At 47.7% G+C, this 18,927-nt stretch overlaps 1 protein-coding gene across 4 annotated transcripts; it reads right to left on the bottom strand.

Moving 5' to 3' along the window:
* Window positions 1-8,877: 8,877 nt before the first annotated feature.
* KRT84 (keratin 84) lies at window positions 8,878-18,817 on the bottom strand. 4 transcript variants are annotated; one of them, XM_020914874.2, is made up of 10 exons: window positions 18,026-18,817; window positions 16,529-17,314; window positions 15,113-15,321; window positions 14,447-14,507; window positions 13,882-13,977; window positions 12,796-12,960; window positions 12,562-12,687; window positions 11,840-12,060; window positions 11,359-11,390; window positions 8,878-10,026 (listed from the first exon to the last, which is right to left on the bottom strand). In XM_020914874.2, exons 2-10 carry the CDS (start codon window positions 17,048-17,050, stop codon window positions 9,677-9,679), a joined length of 1,782 nt encoding a protein of 593 aa, XP_020770533.2. In that variant the 5' UTR covers window positions 17,051-17,314; window positions 18,026-18,817; the 3' UTR covers window positions 8,878-9,676. The 4 variants fall into 4 exon arrangements, with proteins under 4 accessions (XP_020770533.2, XP_020770534.2, XP_070310477.1 ...); XM_020914875.2 differs by having other exon boundaries at window positions 16,529-17,059; XM_070454376.1 differs by having other exon boundaries at window positions 16,529-17,030.
* Between the last annotated feature and the right edge of the window lie 110 nt (window positions 18,818-18,927).

Below are 18,927 nucleotides of genomic sequence, written 5' to 3'. Positions count from 1 at the left end.
AGTGGGCCTGCTCCTTGCCCCACTCACCGGCTTCACTTCCTCTGCACATTTATGATTTCATAATCCTTTTAACCCTGCTTTTAATGCTTTCTTTAACCTGATTTCACTAGTGTAAAAAGTTGGGGGTGGAGTCTGGGGTGGGTAGAGGAGGCTATAGTAGGGATGAAGGAAAGGATGGTTTCCCAGCCCCCACCTCTTAAGTGGGGGTCCTGCTGGCCTGGATCCAGGGGTGTATTCTTGTGCCTTGACCAGATGGTGGTGTAGATCTGGAGTGGCGTGGTGGGGCCAAGAGCGTCTTGGTTTCTTTGAAGGGGAGGAGGGTCGGAGCCGAGCATGGGAGATGGGGGATGGGTGGGTTCTCCGCTCTGTCAGCCTGGAAAGCCCATTGGACCTCACCTGCGTCTCAACTCCTGTAAGCTCAGCTCTCCTTCAGCTTACTGAAGGGATGGAAGACCCATTTCTGCCTCTTGGCAGCAGAAAGGAGTGGATGCTTTGGTCCAGAGGGAGATGCCTGTGTCAGCTGTACCCCATGCCCCCAGCGCGCGCGCGCACACACACACACACACACACACACACACGCCTCCACCTCAAACTGGGCCTGGGCACTGAGGATGGGAAAGGGGAACCAGGGCTTCAGGAGACCTGGGAATGACACACTGCCTTCAGAAATAAGAGACCCATCCAGGACTAGCAGGACGACTCAGAACAAGGGTGAGAGCCCCTGGGCGGGTGTGCTGGGAGTGAGGCAGGCCCTGCCAGGTACAAGGATGTGCCTGTGGGTGCTGGGTGAAGTTTGCATTACTGCAGGTGGCAGCAGAGCCCAGGGCTGCTGGGGTCTGCTGAGGAAGACCATCCACAGGGTGCTTTAGATTGAAGGGACTGGGCTGGAGGGCGAGGCTGAGTCCTTACGGGACTGTTTCGGGGTCATCCCAGGCAAGTGAGAAACTCACAGGTCAGGTCAGTACAGCACCCTGGGGAATTTGTTTAGACCTGTGGGGAAACAGTGGAAACAGTGGCAGACTTTATTTTTGGGGGCTCCAAAATCACTGCAGATGGTGACTGCAGCCATGAAATTAAAAGACACTTGCTCCTTGGAAGAAAAGCTATGACCAACCTAGACAGCATATTAAAAAGCAGAGGCATTACTTTGCCAACAAAGGTCCACCTAGTCAAGGCTATGGTTTTTCCAGTGGTCATGTATGGGTGTGAGAGTTGGACTATAAAGAAAGTGGAGCGCCAAAAAATTGATGCTTTTGAACTGTGGTGTTGGAGAAGATTCTTGAGAGTCCCTTGGACTACAAGGAGATCCAACAAATCCATCCTAAAGGAGATCAGTCCTGAGTGTTCATTGGAAGGACTGATGTTGAAGCTGAAACTCCAATACTTTGGCCACCTGATGCGAAGAGCTGACTCACTGGAAAAGACCCTGATGTTGGGAAAGATTGAGGACAGGAGGAGAAGGGGACAACAGAGGACGAGATGGTTGGATGGTGTCACTGACTCAATGGATATGAGTTTGCGTGGAATCTGGAGGTTGGTGATGGACAGGGAGGCCTGGCGTGCTGAAGTCCATGGGGTTGCAAAGAATCGGACATGACTGAGCGACTGAACTAATTGGACCTGGGCCTTTGCCATCTGGTTCTATCCCAGGGAGGGCAGAGAATCCATAGAACCACACCCATCTCTACCCGTCCCTCCAAGCAGTTGGCTTAGTGAGACCAGATCCTTGTCTGGGTGCTGGGGTGGGAGCCAGACCTCTTTTTACTGGCCTTCTCCTGCCTTACTGCCCACATGTGCCCTATAGTTTTCCCACACCCCTTTCCCTATCTCTAAGCCTTCTCCCCTATCACACCTTTGCCTGAAATGTCCCAGAACAGCTGGCCACTTCCTCCAGGAAGCCTTTGGGGACTAGTCAGAGGGAGGCTGTGATTTCTCCTCCTCTATCTCAACAGCAGTACACCAATACCCTTCCTGGGGCTCTCCAGGTAACTCCAATTATTCTCCTTCACATCCTTTTGTCCTGGTTGCTGGCTTTCATCACCCCTTTGGTTCTGTCCCCTCCTGTACTCACACCTTGTGAAGGCCACACCCAATATCAGGAATTTCCACTTGAGAACCCATGGCCCTCCCATAATTTAAAATGCTCCCGAGAGGCCACTTCTTCCAGGAAGTCTTCAAAAGCTAATTGGGTGAGAGGTTTTCTACTCCACCCTGGAGTCCCTGGCAGCTTCCTTGACTCTTGAAGTCCGTCTCCTGGGCTTTCCCCAGAGGCATCACTGCTCAAACTCACACATGCCACAGATGCTTCATCTTCCTCCCACATGTTACCTAAGCTGGGATGCTTGCCGGGGCCACATGTGCTCTTCTCCACACCAGGGGTCACGATCTAACTTCCCTTCTGCTCTCTTTCCTGTGCTTACAATTTCCTTGCTGCTAGGAGAGCTTCCTGGACTTATCCAAAGATAGGGGAGTGCTGATACCTTCTCATCTTATCCTGTTTGTCCTAGAGCTGCCTGTTGACCCTTATAGTTTCATATATGTATCTGCCAGGGTTCTCAGAGACTGTTTCACTGTCCTTCTTGGATAGTGGGATTCTCTGGAATTGATCCTGATGGCTCCTGGGCCTGAGATGAGCAGGGCATTGGTAGTTTCCCACTCAGATCATCTACCTTGGGCATTGCCCATCATCTCTGCTGGTCTTCTCCACACTTTTATTATGTGTCCAGATCTATGCCACCTCCTGGTAGTGGGACACAGTTCTGGGAGGGTCTTTTAGCCCTAAGACAGTTTCTCTGGCTTTTGCAAGACCTGGGTGTGACTCAAGAGACCCTCTGCGAGAGTAGTGAGGCCAGAGCAACAGGGAGGCATTGGATGAATGCCAGACCCTCCCCAGTGCATCTGGGGGCTGGGCCCTTCATCGAGCTGGCAAAGCTGCTCCTTGCACCACCCCATCTTTCCTCTGATGGGCTTCCCTGCTAGGAACTCTAGACGTTTCTCCCAAAGCCTGTCCACATGCCTTCCTGCAGGCAGCTTTCGCTGGTGGCTTTACTGTTTCCTGATGGCTACTTTGGGTCAGAGCAGATGCTCGGTAAATATAGAGCCTCGAATTTCAAAACGACCATATTAATGGTTTTGAAGTTTTCTTCCTCTCCTCCTCCTAGTCACCTCCTCCCCATCCCTTTCCCCTCTTCTCTCTCCTCGTCCTCCTTCTCCTCTCCTTCTGTAGCAGTAGAATCATTTCTCTAAATCTTAGGAGGAAAGCAGCTATATAAATCTTCTCTATATATATCTATTCGGTTATAAAAACAGGTAAGATGGACATGCTGGCCTCTTTGCTTGCTTTGGCCCCCTCTACTTCAATGATCCCCTTAAGACATTGAGCTGTGGCACTCCTCTGCTCAAATGCCCAGATAATTCTCCATTTCACTCAAAGTAAAAAAAAATAAAAAGTCCAAATGCTGCACTGCCTGTCCTTGTTATTATAGTTCCAACTCATCCCCTTGTTCTGGGCACCCACTCTGGCCTCCCTCTGCTCCTCAGACACACACACTGCCTCCTCCTGACCCAGAGCCTTTGCTCTGACTGGCCTGTCTTCCCTGAATGTTCTTCCCTCTGCCACATGGCATGCCCTGTTGCCATCTGCATTGTGGGTCTTTGCTCAGATACAGCCTCTCAAAGAGGTTTCTCTGGCATTTCTTTTAAAAATGGCAGCCTGCCTTTCCCTCTTAGAGCATTCTCCACCCAGCTTATCTGGCTCTAATTTCTTTTTTTCCATAGCACGTAACACCTTGTAACACACTGTAATTGACTTGTTTATTCTATTTCTTGATTATTGTCAGTCTCCTCTCACTCCAAAATAAACTCTATGGAAGCAGGAATTTTGACTCTTTTTGCTCATTGATTGTTCCCAAGCACTTAGAACAGTGTTGGGAATATAGTAAGTGCCCAATAAATATTTGTGGACTGAATGAATGTGCAAATGAATTGGTGTTTTGGATACTTTGAATACTTTATGCTTGGCAGAAAATGCCACAGATGGGAAGCACTGGCCTTTGAGCCCCAAGGAACATACTTGGTATGAAAAGCATGGAACTCAGACCCTCCATGGCTCTTTTCTGCTTCAAGGCTGTGGTTTTCTGAGTGTCTGTGAGAACCAAGACAGACAGAGACACAGAATGGTGAAAGCAGCACTGTGGTGGGCTGGTGAATGAGGGATGGATTCCTTTTCTTAAAGTTGCTATTCAGTGTTGCAGTGTTTGTGTCCTAAACACAATTTTGGAGGAAAAAAATTGTTTTAAAAAGACTTACCTCTCATAACACAGGGAACTACATTCAACATTTAGATGGGGAAACAATGGAAACAATGACAGACTGTATTTTCTTGGGCTCCAAAATCACTGCAGATGGTGACTGCAGCCATGATGTTAAAAGATGCTTGCTCCTTGGAAGAAAAGCTGTGACCAACCTAGAGACATTAAAAAAACAGAGACATTACTTTGCTGATGAAGGTCTGTATAGTCAAAGCTATGGTTTTTCCAGTAATCATGTATAGATGTGAGAGTTGGGCCATAAAGAAAGCTGAGCACCGAAGAATTAATGCTTTTGAACTTTGGTGTTGGAGAAGACAGACTCTTGAGTGTCCCTTGGACTGCAAGGAGATCAAACCAATCAATCCTAAAGGAAATCAATCCTGAATATCCATTGGAAGGACTGATGCTGAAGCCGAAGCTCCAATACTATGTCCACCTGATGTGAAAAACTGACTCATTGGAAAAGACCCTGGTGCTGGGGAGGATTGAAAGCAAGAGGAGAAGAGGATGACAGAGGATGAGATGGATGGCATCATTGATTTTGATGAGCATGGTTTGAGCAAGTTCTGGGAGTTGGTGATGGACAGGGAAGCCTGGTGTGCTGCAGTCCATGAGGTTGCAAAGAGTTAGACATGACTGAACTGAACTGAATTGATAAGGGAAAAGACTCTGAAAAAGAATCTATCTATCTGTCTATCTATATTGTGTGGTGTGTGTGTGCATGTGTGTGTGTGTGTGTGCTTAGTTGTGTCTGACTCTGCAACCCCATAGACTTGTAGCCTGCCAGGCTTTTATGTCCAAGAAATTCTGCAGGCAAGAATACTGGAGTGGGTTTCCATTCCCTTCTCCAGAGGGAATTGAATCTGGGTCTCCTGTATTGCAGGCAGATTCTTTACCAGCTGAGCTACCAGGGAAGCCATATATATGCATATATATATATACACACACATACACATAAACGAGTTGCTGTGCTATATGCCTGAAACCATTGGAGAAGGAAATGACAACCCACTCCAGTATTCTTGCCCGGAGAATCCCAGGGACAGAGGAGCCTGGTGGACTGCCATCTATGCAGTCACACAGAGTTGGACACGACTGAAGCGACTTAGCAGCAGCAGCACACCTGAAACCAAGACGATATTGTAAACCAACTATACTTTAATTAAAAAAATAAGTGTAAGGAAATTAATAACAAAAGAGAAAAAAAAAAAAGACTTCCTTCTCTCTCTCCACAATACCCTGCCCTGGGAATGCTTTGAAAAGGCCCTGTGCGGTGCCGCCAGGGAAGTTGGTGGCCAGCAGAGGGCAGCAACGCCCCACAGGTAGCCAGGCAGAAGCTCAGTCCAGGTTGCAGAAGCAGGAAAGGCTAGGGAGCTGCCTGCCTGCCTGCAGATCGGGGCTGAGGGCTTTGCGTGCAAACACTGGCAACAGTCTGCTGACACTTGGGCATCCACCCATGTTTGGGAATGGGGTGACTGAGCTGCTGAACACAGACAGCTCTTCTCCATTAGCAGCAGAACTAGACCTACCACCACCGTCACCACCAAAACAATAGCAACCATTTATTGTGCACCACTGTGTACCAGCCTATGTGCTAAGCACTGTAGTTATGCCATTGTGTGTAATCTCCACAACAACTTTTTGATATAGTAGCTATTTTCCTATTTTATAGATGAGGCAAGAGACAGAATGAATGACAGCTCGAACCAGCATGGTGGTGATGGGTGTGGGTTCTGCACTCAGAATGCCTTTGCTTTGACCACTGGGCCTTGATTTTGTCATCTGTCAAAAGTGCAGTTATTAAGGTTCCTACTGCATAAGATTGTTGAAAGAATCAAGTAAGTTAAAACAAAAAACACACTAGAAACCCTGCTCAATTCAATCTATCTTAAGTATCTTCTTGCCTGTTATTATTTTTGATCACACAGCTATTAAGTAGAGAACCTGGAATCTGAACTGGGGCTTACACAAACCGGACTTCACAAGTTTGATTGAATCTTGTGTCATTTTTATGGGAGAATCAATGTCTTAACAATATTGAGTCTTCCGATTCATGAACATAGTATATATCTCCATTTACTTGTCTTCTCTGATTTCTTTCATTATTGTTTTGTAGTTTTTAGCATATTGACCCTTTTTAAAGGCTTTTGCTTAGGTATTTTTCTGTTTGGGTGCTATTATAAGTGATACTTAAAATGTTTAATTTCTAACTGTTTTTGCTAGAATATAGAAATGCAATTAGTTTTTGTATATTGACCTCACATCCCTTAATCTTACTAAACTCACTTATTAGTTCTACCAGGTTTTTTAAAAAGAGAAATTCCTTGGGATCCTCTATGCAGAAAATTATGTCTTCCAAAAATACAGTTTTATTTCTTCCTACCCAACCCATTTGACTCCCCCCTCCCTTTTTATATGACTTTTATTTCTTCTTCTTGCCTTAGTTCATTGGCTAGGCCAGCTTGTGTCATACTAATTAAACATGATGTGAGCAGATACCCTTATCTTTTCCCAGTCTTAGGGGAGACATCATTCAGACTTTCACCATTAAGTAGGTTGTTAGCTATGGGATGTTACTTTGTTGATGAATTTAGTAGATGCTATTTAGATTACTGAAGTTCTCATCTATTCCTAGTTTACTGTGAGTTTTTTTTTTTAATTGCGACTAGATGTTGAATTTTGTCAAATCCTTTTGTGTACCTATTAAGGTAATCATGATTCTTCCTTTTCAGTCTGTGTGTTTTTTTGTTGTTGTTGCTGTAGGGCTTTCTCAAGTTATGGCAAGCGTGGGCTACTGTCTAATTGCAGTGTGGGCTTCTCGTTTCGGTGGCTTCTCTTGTTGCCAAGCATGGTCTCTAGTGTCCAGGCTTCAGTAGCTGCAGCGCATGGGCTTAGTTGCCCTGTGGCATGTGGGGTCCCGGTTCCTGGGTCAAGGATTGAAGCCATGTCCCTTGTACTGGCAGATGGATCCCTAGTCCCTGGAGCACCAGGGAAGTCCCCCTTTTCAGTCTGTTGATATCATAAATTACATTAATTACATTAGGCTTTTGAAAGTTGAACCAGTCTTGCATTCCTAGGGTAAACTACTTGTCATGATATGTTATCCTTTTCTTTGTTGCTGTATTCAATTTACTAATATTTTGTTTTTTACATTAAGTTTCATAACATGTATTGATTTGTAGTTTTTTTTTTTCTTATTATGTCTTTGGCTGGTTTTGGTATTAGGGTAATGCTGGTCTCATGAAAGGAGTTGGGAAAATTTCCTTCTTATGTTTTCTGGAAGACTCTGAATTTTTCCTTAAATGTTTGGTAAAATGCACCAGTGAAGGTATTTGGGCCTGAAGTTTTCTTTGTAGGAAGATTTTAAACTGCACATTCAATTCCCTTAGTAGAAATATAGCTATTCAGGTAGGACTGGCTATACAGTTCATGGGGCTTAATGTAAAATAAAAATGCAGAACCCCTTGTTAAAACTATTAAGAATTTCATGATGATGGGAATAGTCATTAAACCAAGTGTGGGGATTTACTATGCTGTGGGATCCTCTGCTATTGCACAAGACAAACAGTAAGAGTTCTGGTCATAGTTCCAATGTGTTTGCATGTATGCGCGCACGCACACACACACACACACGCGCACATGGGGTTTCTTGTACCAATAAGCAGCTGGGTGTCCCACAATTCAACTCAATTCTGACACTGTCTACCTGGAGGCAGCATCAGATTCCATGGGTCAAGGGTTCAGTCCTACAAGACTGCCCACCCCAATTCTGCTTTAGATGCTAGTCGCAAACCCAGGTTATCGCCCAGACTGCTGACCAATTGGTTATAGATAGAAAGTTTCAAAACCTCTCCTTGGGTTTGATTACTTTGCTAGAGTGGCTCACAGAAGTCAGAGAAACATTTTACTTAATAGATTGCCAGTTTATTATGGAAGGATAAAACTCAAGAACAGTCAGATGGGAGAGATGTATAGGGCAAGGTGTGGGGAAAGGGGCTGGGGGCTTCCATATTCTCACCAGGCACACCCCCTTCTGCCCTGCCCATATCGCCACATGTTCACCAACCTGGAAACTCTTAGAACCCCCCAGTCCTTTGGGAGTTTTTATGGAGGCTTCATTACATAAATCATGATTGATTGATTCAACCTCCAACCCTGCTCCCCTCCCTGGAGGTCAGGGAGGGTGGATTAAAAGTTCCAACCCTCTAACCACATGGCTGGGTCTCTTGGCCCCTACAATGATCCCAGAGGAACTGGGGGTGGGGTGGGACCTGGGGAACAAATGGAAGGGTTTGCCTTGGTGGGAGGAGGGTGGAAGGCAACACATGGAGAGAAGTGGGCTGCTTGGCATTCTTTTTCAGAGCTTTTGCTGTATGTCTCATCGCCCTTGCTGAACTGTGTGCCCCTCCAGGGAAGGGCCTGAGGGCTCTTTTCTTAGTATGTCCTCTGTCCCAGGACACCAGCCTCTGCCCTTAGCAAGTTCCCAGGGGAGTGGGCTAGTGGAATCTAGGAGGTAAGATCCCCCACCCCCAGCATGACTGGCAAAGAGAGTCCAGAGTCCTAGAGATGTTAGCTTGCAAGTTTATTGAAATTCCAGCAACACAAAGAGCAGTACAAACAGGCACCCACCCCAGCCCAGGCCTCCTTGGAGCTTGCAGACATAAACCCTCTTGCAGTGGAAGGCTGGACTCCCCTCACACCACCAGCAGGGGCATGGAGTGTTGCAGGGCCCGCCTCTCCACCTGCACCCATCCACCTCGTGGACTCGCGTGCCGGGGTTAAACCAACACCCCAGGAAGAGAAGCAGCCAGGACCAATGCCACTTGGAGAAGAACCATCTCTGGGGACTCAGGGATCCCTTGGGCCACTGAAGATGGTGGCTCCTTCTGGGTCAGGAAGAGGAGGAAAGAACCTTCTGCCAGGGAAAGTTAGGACAGGGAAGCAGAGGCTGGTGGGCTGAGGACCCCTGCTCTGTGGACAGCCAGCTCTCCATTCTTGAAGTTAATCCAAAGCTAGGATGGTGATGGTGCCCAGACACATTCTTTTTGGCGTTGAACTGGTCTATTTCTCCCCCAACACATTGGCTTTTGTACTTTCTTTAGGCTGTTGGGTTGGGTTGTGAGGAGTGACCCAAAGAAGGAAACCGGGAGTCAGGGAGAAAGCCAGTCCTCTGGGGCCTGTGGATGGAGTGTCTAAGAGGTGAAAAAAATCCCCCCAGAGGACAGAGACCAGGCAGCGCAGCCCCTGGCTTCTCGGCAGGAGGGGTACCTACAGCGCCCTCCAGCCTGACTCTGGGCACCTTGGGGACAGAAGCAGAAGGCGTGGAGATGGTTCTTCTGAGGGCGGTGGCTGGCCGGCGCTTGCTCTCAGTACTTGGTCCGATGGGAGGTGGTGGTGGACACGAAGCGGACGGTGGAACTGCGGCTGCTGCGGCCGCCGCTGCAGCTGCTGAAGCCGCCCTCAGTGGGCAGCGGGCAGGGGACGCTGGGAGCGCAGGCTTCGCCCACCAGCACCGAGCCCCCTCGGGAGCCGGCGCCCAGCAGATCCCCGCCGCCCACAACCCGGGCCCCGCCCACGCTGGAGCTGCAGAAGCCGCTGGACCGGATGTTGCTGCTGCTGCTGCTTCCGGAGATGGTGACCCCGCCACGGCAGAGGCTGGAGCTGCTGAACAGGGACTCGGGCCCGCACACCAGGCCGCCCCGGGAGCTACTCACCGCTGCAGGAGGAAGAAACCCTCAGCGAGGCTGCCTCACCCTCCACGCTCCCGTTTCGGGAGGGGAGAGGACAGGCAGAAGTGGCCTGGGTCCCAGGGGTTCCTACTATCTACGTAGTCAATACCCACTTTTCTGTCCTTTTGCCTGGGTGACTCAAAGGCTGTGACTTCACTAAAGTCAAAATGGAGTTTGACTTTAGTGGAGTCGCTAAAGTGACTAAAATGGAACATTTGGACTAAAATGGAAGAGTTCAACCAGTTGCCCAGGTGTTGGCATATAGCCATAAGTCCACTGTCACTTATATATGGTTGGGTTGTGTGAGGGGGCTGGCGAGTTGGATTATCCAGCAGCCTCCAGCCAGTAGTCTCCATAATAAAGACACAGGGCGTCTTCCAGTTACATCTTGCCCCTTGGAAATCCCCACATTGCCCACCTCTAAAGAGGGTCTGTTGTCAGTTCCTTCCGACTCACTAAATGGCTGTGCTGTCTAGCCCTCTCATCTCCACTGGACACACCTCCATGACCCAGAACTCTAGTCTGATTAAGCTTTACTTAGCTCAACTCCCATTGGTGGAGGGCCCCCCTTTCTTCCTTTTCCTCTCACCGGAATCCTTCCTGCCATAGTGACCCACCCAGTTTAGCATATACAGCTGTGTGTATTTGCACTCTTGGATCAGAAATCTTGGTTTGAATTCCAGCTGTGCCCCTGACTATCTTTGTGACTGCTGGCAAGTCATGTATTTTTTTTCTTTTTGAGTAAAAGGGAGTTGCCCAGGCCATTCTCCGCCTGGGGCTTTGAGGATTAGGTTGACAGTGGATAGGACTCATCTGAAGAATATTATAAATCTGGAGCGCTGGATCTGGGTCTTGTCCCTCCCCTACAGTGTCCAGCACAGGTCCTGTGTGCTTTGGGCACAACCAGTACTTTGGCAGCAACAGCAAGGGGACTTGCATTCAGCCTTGTCCTATTCCCTGCCATCAGCAGAGGAAGGAGTTCCTGGCACAGGCCTTGCCATTCCTTCCTTGGTCTTTGCCCTTGAAGGACAAGGCCACTGTTCACAAAAAGGCTGACTTCTTGAGCCCTCTCCCACCTAGCAGGCTCTGCAAACCTTTGTGATTGATTGCTTAGCTCTGGGGAGGCACGGCTCTGGGGATGTCTTAAGACCTAAGTCAGCTAAGGATGTTCTCAGTCCAAGGGCCAGATGGTCCCTGTTCCCCTGGCTGTCATGGCCAGTCCAGCCATGGGCTCCTGACCTCAATGTGGGCTTGAGTTCAAAGGAAATTTGAAGGGTCCTAGGAGAGACATGTGTGAAGAAGAGACTGAAGGGTCTTACCTATGTCTACTGGTCCAACACCTTCACAGATCCTGGAAAGAGAAAGAAGCAAGTCAGTTCACAACTATGTTGTTCTCTGAAAACTTCCCTGCTATGAGAGGGCTTTTTTGGCTGTGTGGACAGTGGTTCTTATCCATGTCTGCCTAAGAATCTGGGGAGTTTTCAAAACTTACATGTCCCTAAACCCTCCGAAACTATTGAAGCAAAGTATTTCAGAGAATATTTCTTTTTCTCTAAAAGAGAATATCTTCTTTTTCTTTTTTTAAACAAGCGAACCAATCAAGCAGAACTCTATGATTTGATGCAGTCTGTCTACAAGCTTGCACTTAGAGGCACAGAACCAGAGCCATCTTCTAAACCCCTGCCAAGGGCAATCCAACGAGGTTTGCAGGAAAAATTGTTCCTGGTTCCTTCCCCCACTTAGACTTTCTAGAAGCCAGAAGTCTGACCACACTCCAATCGCTACACTGAGAGCACTCACCGGATCTCCTCGCCTTCCAGCAGGCGCCTGTAGGTGGCGATCTCGATGTCCAGGGCCAGCTTGACGTTCATGAGCTCCTGGTACTCTTTCAGCTGCCGCGCCATATCCTGCTTGGCTTGCTGCAGAGCACCCTCCAGCTCTGCCAGCTTGCATTTGGCATCATTGAGGGCAGCTTCTCCCTGCTGCTCAGCCTCGGCTACGGCGGCCTCGAGCTTGCAGCGCTGTGGGGAGGGCAATTTGCAGATGGGCTCTGGCAGGAACTAGGGGATCCTCAGGTTGGGCTAGAAACACTGCCTTTTGTCTATGGGAACACAGCCTGGTGCCAAGCCAGGGATGGAGCCCATGGAGGGGCTTGTCATCCTGTAGTTTGATGTCACCAGGGAGTGGAACATTGCTTTCCTTCTGTTTTCATCCTCACTGATTTTGCAGTTACTGATTTCTGTTGTTTTAAGACCCAGGGGGTCCAGAGAATAAAGCCATTCTTTCTGTCTTGCCTGCCCCTTTAAGGGAGCCCAAGAGCTTTCCTTCTACGTTTTTGGGAGTTTAAGAGAGTCTCTCCTTTCCTTCCTCATTTTCCTCCTCCAGGAAGTCTTCCTGGACTAATTCTTCCATCCCTCTATTTCTGGGTTTCAGTTGCCTCCCCCACATCATCTAACTCAGGTTCCCCAAAGCTTGGGGCTCTGCCTGTCTTCCTTATGGGGCTTTCTTTTTCCTTTGCCCACCTGAGCCTTGGCATGCTCGATCTCTGCCTTCAGCCTCTGAATCAGCCGGTTCAGCTCATTGATCTCATCCCGAGTACTGCGCAGGTTGTCACAGTGCTGACCAGCTGTCACTCGCATCTCCTCGTACTAGGGGGTGGTGGGAGAAAGGGATGATTCAAAGATTGAGTCAAGATCACAACCCACTTTGTCATCCCAGGGCTGCCTGCTCCCCTTCCCCAGCACCCTCCTGCCAACCTTGGTCTGGTACCAGGCCTCCGCATCAGCCCGACTGCGTCTGGCAATCTCTTCATACTGGGCTTTGATATCGGCGATGATCCCGTCAACGTTCAGGTCCCGGCTATTGTCCATCTTCACAATGACTGATGTCTCTGAGATGTGTGACTGTAGTAACTGGATTTCCTATGTTGGAAGATCAGTGAGACAGATGGACTGAGTCCCATCAATGGGTCCCATCAATGGCAGGAGCTTTGTTACAGGGTCCCCAGGACTTGAAGTCAGGAGAAAGAGCATTGCTTATTTCTTCAGGGCAAAGCGACAGAGCAGATCATGCAAACTGAGGGCAAAGAAGAGGAGGTGACCCCAAACCATTTCAGCTTGACTTTAAACCCTTGTTGTATACTAGGAGATATCCCTTGAACACCCTAACTTGTTTAGATGACTACTAAAACTGTGGGGGCCTAGGGATTTGTGAAGGGGAATAAAAACCATGATAAACCTTAAACTTCTCTTTGGTTTAGCCACACAGTGACTGTGCCAGTCGTGGGTCATTGAGAGCTGACAATACTTTAGAACATGATGATCTAGGAGTTCCTATATCCCAAGTCCTTAAGAGACTTGGCAGTGGGGATGGGAGAGGGCTGAGAACTGGTGTGCAAAGTGAGGGCCTCAGAGGGAGATTTCTTCAGCCTTTCCACTCAGAGCCAGACATTCAGTTCTGAAATTAGGACTATCCCAAACCAAAAAGACCTTATGAAGCAAAAGATAGCTAGTTCATTTGACTAATTAGGTAACACATCTTACATCTCCCAGCAAGTCAGTTTTCCAGAGTCTTCTCATCGGAAGATAGGAAGTGACATTCCTAGACCCAAAGCTTTCCTGGCCATCAGTAGATTGGCCAACAAGGAGTTGATTCATAGACCTGAGTCAGGCTCCCCTTACCTTCTCCACTTGTACATATGTCAGCATTTAGAGAATATAGATTTGATGGGAAGAAAGATGTATGGTACCAAATGTTAGAAAATACACTGGTCCAGTGAACCCTCAGGGAGTGCAGGCCACACAGTGAGCTCCTTGGATGGCTCAGAGGGGATGAATCCTTACCGCTGCGTACAGGGTTTTCAGGAAGTCAATTTCCTGAATTAGGGTATCCACATTGGCCTCTAGATCAGCCTTGCTTAAGAACGCTGTATCCACATCCTGCACCAAAGAGAGAAGAATAGAATGCTCATTATCTGTGTACTGTTTAACCTCCCCACCTTGGCAGGGTCTGGAGATGGGTGGGAAGATCAGACGAGTCTCCATAGGGGCAGGCCAAGTGGGATGGGTGGGAGAGTCATGGGGGGGAGACATTACAGCTTAATGTCTCTTGTTCTCCCTTGGACAGCATAAAACCCCCAGGGATACTGGACCTTTCTCGATGCTCATTTAGAGGCAAGAAAAATCTTGTTAACCCAAGACTCCTAAAATGTCATCTCTTCAAGCCTCTCCTCTCATGAAGACCCTAAGTCATTGGAGACCAAATCAGAACTCTGAAGGGAAGCAGTTGTGACCTCAGGGGCTCCACTGTGGGTGAGTTTTCACAGGGCTGCCCGGACAGCGTCCTGGGATGTGGAAAACATCTGCCTGTCTGGAGGGGAAGTCTTCCTGGGCCTGTTGTTCTCCTCACCTTCTTCAGAGCCACGAACTCATTCTCAGCATTGGCCCGAAGTCCCACTTCCTCTTCATACCTGAGTGATAAAAATGAAGACGGTGAATTCTCCCCCTGAACTGAGAGCTGATTACAGCCAGCTCCCCAGTTATCACTTATTATGACCTCTCTTGCCCCGGCCAGGAGCCTGGCTCCCTGTTGCCATCCTCATGTTCTCTACGCTGTCCCATCTTTAAGATCTTTTAGACCCTTGGTTTCTCCAAATCCCTTTTACTTTCTCAAATTGGGTGCGGGATCTGAAAATCTGAGCCTTGGCTGTGGTTCTTTGCTGGAAATGCCTTAGGGTCATTGCACTTGACCTTAGAGGAAGTAGCATCCTGCTTGTGGTTGGACCTGGGCACTGTTTTCAGAACCAGGGGTTTCCTTTTTCTGGGGACAACTCACCCATGTGCACAGACAGGATTAGGGACAAACTGTGCCCAATCTCAGGTCTCTTTATTCCTCAGGACCTGAAGGGGGCCTCACCCTCCCATACATATCTCTGCCCTGCCACTGTCTCCAGGCTGGGAATTGAAACCAGCATTCAACTCTGATCCTTCTAGGAGCTCCCATCTGAGCTTGGCTGCTGCACTGGGGACCAGCCCTATGCCCGTCCTTGGTCCATATGGTCCAGATGCCACTCACTTCTTCTTGAAACCCTCAAGGGCATCCTGCATGTGGTTCCTCTCAGCCTCCAACCGGGCCTGGTCACTGTTCACTACATCCAGCTGCCTGCGTAGGTTGGTGATGTAGCTCTCAAAGAGGGGCTCCAGGTTGCTCTTGGCACATTTCTGCTCTTGGAGGAAGCTCCACTTTGTCTCTAGGAGCTTATTCTGCTGTTCCAGGAACCGCACCTAAATCCACAGAGGCAAAGACATGGCAATTGAGTGCTCAATATGATCACCTATGTATGGACTAGTTGCTCAGATGGTCAGAGATGACAACCTCATGGTGACCATTGTTCCCTTTTTTGTTTGACTTTCAGTCCTCAAACTCAGAAGAATCTGGCAGAGCAGGTCTGGGATGCCTCCTCACACTCAGCCAGGCTGAGATACAAACAGAAGCTTTGAAACCAAAATCCTCAATTTCCCCTTTAACAGTCTGAGAAAGGGGAGGGCCAGCTCACTGGGAATTCAGAAATCGATTCTACCTGAGCCAAGGTTGGCCTCCATCTGAAAACCAGTGTTTTCAGTTATCTCTGGCAGGGAATGAAGAACAAAGTACATTTGGGCTGGGAAGTGGCTTTAGGAGGTGGGAACTCTCAGGTAATAGGTCATACCCATCACCCCAGATATTCCATCAGCTGAGACTTCCAGAGCTGTAGGAAAATGTAGAGACCATTTGCTCCAACCCCTCATTTCACATGAAATGAAGCTCACAGAGGTGAGTTTACAATCTCAGGCACAATCAGAGAATCCCCACTTCATGGAGACATGAATCTCCGCTTCTGGGATGTCAGTTCCACCCCTTTGTTTCTCTCATCAACCTGAAGATCAGTGACCATCAGTGATCATTCCCTACTGTTTTCCTCAATCTAGATGACTTGGCTGAATCTGGATATCCCTCTTGTGGGGAGGGGTATGAATTCCTTGTTTTGTACAAAAATTACTCAACTTCATTCTCCATTTCTTTAAGCCTGAACAGGTGTGGCCACTCATCCTCAGAAACCATGAAAACTTCAAAGAGAGCATGAGGATATCAAAGGACAAAATCTTTTAAACCTGTCCCAGCCAACACCTGGTGGAGGTGTTCGTGTTTCTAACCTGTTTGAAAGATATTTCTAAATGACTAGGTTGTTCAGATCCCTTTAGGCATCCAGTCAGTGGCTGGATGTTCCACCACCACCATCAATCTATCCCTCCATGTAGTGCTTCCTCGGGCTCATCCTTGCTCTGCAGCAGAGGGACCCAGAAATCATACGGCATGCTTTTGGTTGATCCCAAAGGATGTGGGGTCAAGATCTGTGTCCTGGGTCTAGATCAGTTCTTCCTGAGGGAAAGTACACCCCAGTGCATTTAGCTGTCATCATCCCAGACCCAGAGACTGAGCTGTCTCAAGTACCTTGTCGATGAAGGAGGCAAATTTGTTGTTGAGGGTCTTGATTTGCTCCTTCTCATCCCTCTTCACTCTCTGGGCATTGGGGTCAATCTCCAGGTTGAGCGGGGTCAGCAGGCTCTGGTTAACAGTCACTGCTGTGATGGATGGGGCTGCTGGCCCTCCAACTCCTCCAACTCGGTAGCCAAAGCCAGGACTGCAGAAGCCATAGCCGAGACCACTTCTGGCTCCAAACCCCAGGCCAACACAACTGCCGGCCCCAAACCCCAGACCAGCACCACTTGCATCACCGAAGCCAACTCCATAGCAGGTGGGTCGAGGGCACACAGCTGCTATCCGGGGTGAGCACGATCCAAAGCTGATGACGCTCCGACTGCCAAAGCTGCTGAGACCCCGGAAGCTGGGCCCACTCCTGCAGGAGACAGAGCTGGTCCGGAAGCGGTTCAGGTTCTGAGGGGTCACTGCTGAGCAGGAGCTGAAGTTGCCCACACAGCGACCAGAGCTGACTCTGTAGGAGCGGCAAGACATGATGGTGTCCTGGGCAAGAGCAGAGTGGCGACTGCAGAGCGGGGAGAGCTGGAGCTGGGAGTCCTCTGGGGCTAGTGGATCCCTCTCACCCCTTTTATGTGTGTGGGGATCTGAGGATTGGTCCCATAAAAGTGAAAAAAGCCATTTGGAAGCATTTATGAGCTTGGGTAGTTAGCAGAAACTCTCCATGCCTGTAACCTCCTTCACAGTGAACTAATCTCAGACACACCTATTCCCCTCAGAATCAGAGCCATAACATCAAACCTATAAACATTAAAAACACATAAACACATAAACATTATTGTCCTATTTTTCCCGCAGGTCCACCATAATTGCCATTATGGGGACATTAATTTTCCTTGGTCTTAAATCCAATAGACTTTCCATTGCAAGTGTGGCTAACCACCAGAAAGTTAGAATGGTAACAACTCCAGCAAGAGGCTTGCAGGGAATGCAGCTATACAGATAACCCCTAAATAGATGAGGAGTGTATAGAAGAGAGGCAGGGTCTTCATAGCTCCAAGTAAGAAATGATATGGTGAGAATACAGTTTACTGCATCCCTGTAGATGGATTAAACAGTCCAAAAACCTTTTACAGTGTTTCATCTATCCTCTGTAATCTGATTTAACTGTTCACATAAGAATTGAATCATCTGTGAAATTCATCTGGGTTAGTGTAATACATGTCTGATTTGAGACTCTCAAAGGACATTCATTCATTCATTCATTCACTCAGCAATTACCAGATACTCTATCTCAGGTAATGTGCTTGGTACCAAGGGTACAGAGATAAAAAAGGTCTCTGTATTCCTGCTGGTGTGGGAAGATTATCTTGAAGACTTCCATCAACCAATACTTTTGTGACATAATTTGAGGTCAAAACATGCCAATGATTTGGCCATGTATCTGTGTGGAAAGTTAACCACATGATTTTGAACCCCTAAAATACACATTAGGGATATCTGTAGTCTTACCTATGCAGATTCCTTGTATTATAGATGGAGAGAAAAATGTGGACCTTTTCTGTTCTAGAAAGTGGCATGATTGGTCCTACTTGTCGGTGTCTGGGGGAACTTGTGCTTGATTGAATGCTTACTTGGGATTCTATCAATACTTTGGAAAGAGAATATGAGCTTTTGACGAGAGCCATCCATCTCAGGTCTTCACTGTTTCCTTCCTTCAGGTCTCTATACCTTTTATTTCTTTTTCTTGTCTTACTGTATTAGCTAGGATATCCAGTATGATGTTGAAAAGCAGTGGTGAGAGAGGGCATCTTTGCCTTGTTCCTGATTTTTGGTGGAAAAGCTTCAAGTTTCTCACAGTAAAGTACAATGTTAGTTGTAGGTTTTCTGCATATATAAATTTTTTATCAAGTTGAGGATGTTTCTGTTTCTCATTTACCACTACTCATTTCTCATTTACCATCTACTCCATAGATCCAGGTATCAGGTTCACGTCTCAGAGGGAGAAGCAGAAAATAATAATAACACAGCAGTTCTTGTGAAGATTGCCAGCAACCTCCATGTTGCTAAATTCAGTGGTCCATTCTCAGCTATCATTTAATTTATCAGAATTTGACATAGTTGATCATTCTCTTTTCCTTGAAATAATTTTTTTTTGGTTTCCAGACAGCACATTCTCTTAATTTTCTTTACATATTATTGACTTCTTCTTTTCATTTTTCTCAACCAGTTTATCCTCATATCCCCAACCTGCACACACCACGGCATCCTTGGGCTCAGCCCTTGTACCTGTTCATGTCTTTATCTACACTTGTCCCCTTTGTGACATCACACAGCCTCATGACTTTAAATACTATCTGTCTGTTGATGGCTGCCAAGGTGTATCTCTATCCTGAACATACCTTTGAATGTCC

The sequence above is a fragment of the Odocoileus virginianus genome, chromosome 24 (assembly GCF_023699985.2).
Source record: "Odocoileus virginianus isolate 20LAN1187 ecotype Illinois chromosome 24, Ovbor_1.2, whole genome shotgun sequence".
NCBI lineage: Eukaryota > Metazoa > Chordata > Mammalia > Artiodactyla > Cervidae > Odocoileus > Odocoileus virginianus.
This window is presented reverse-complemented; position numbering and strand designations above follow the sequence as displayed.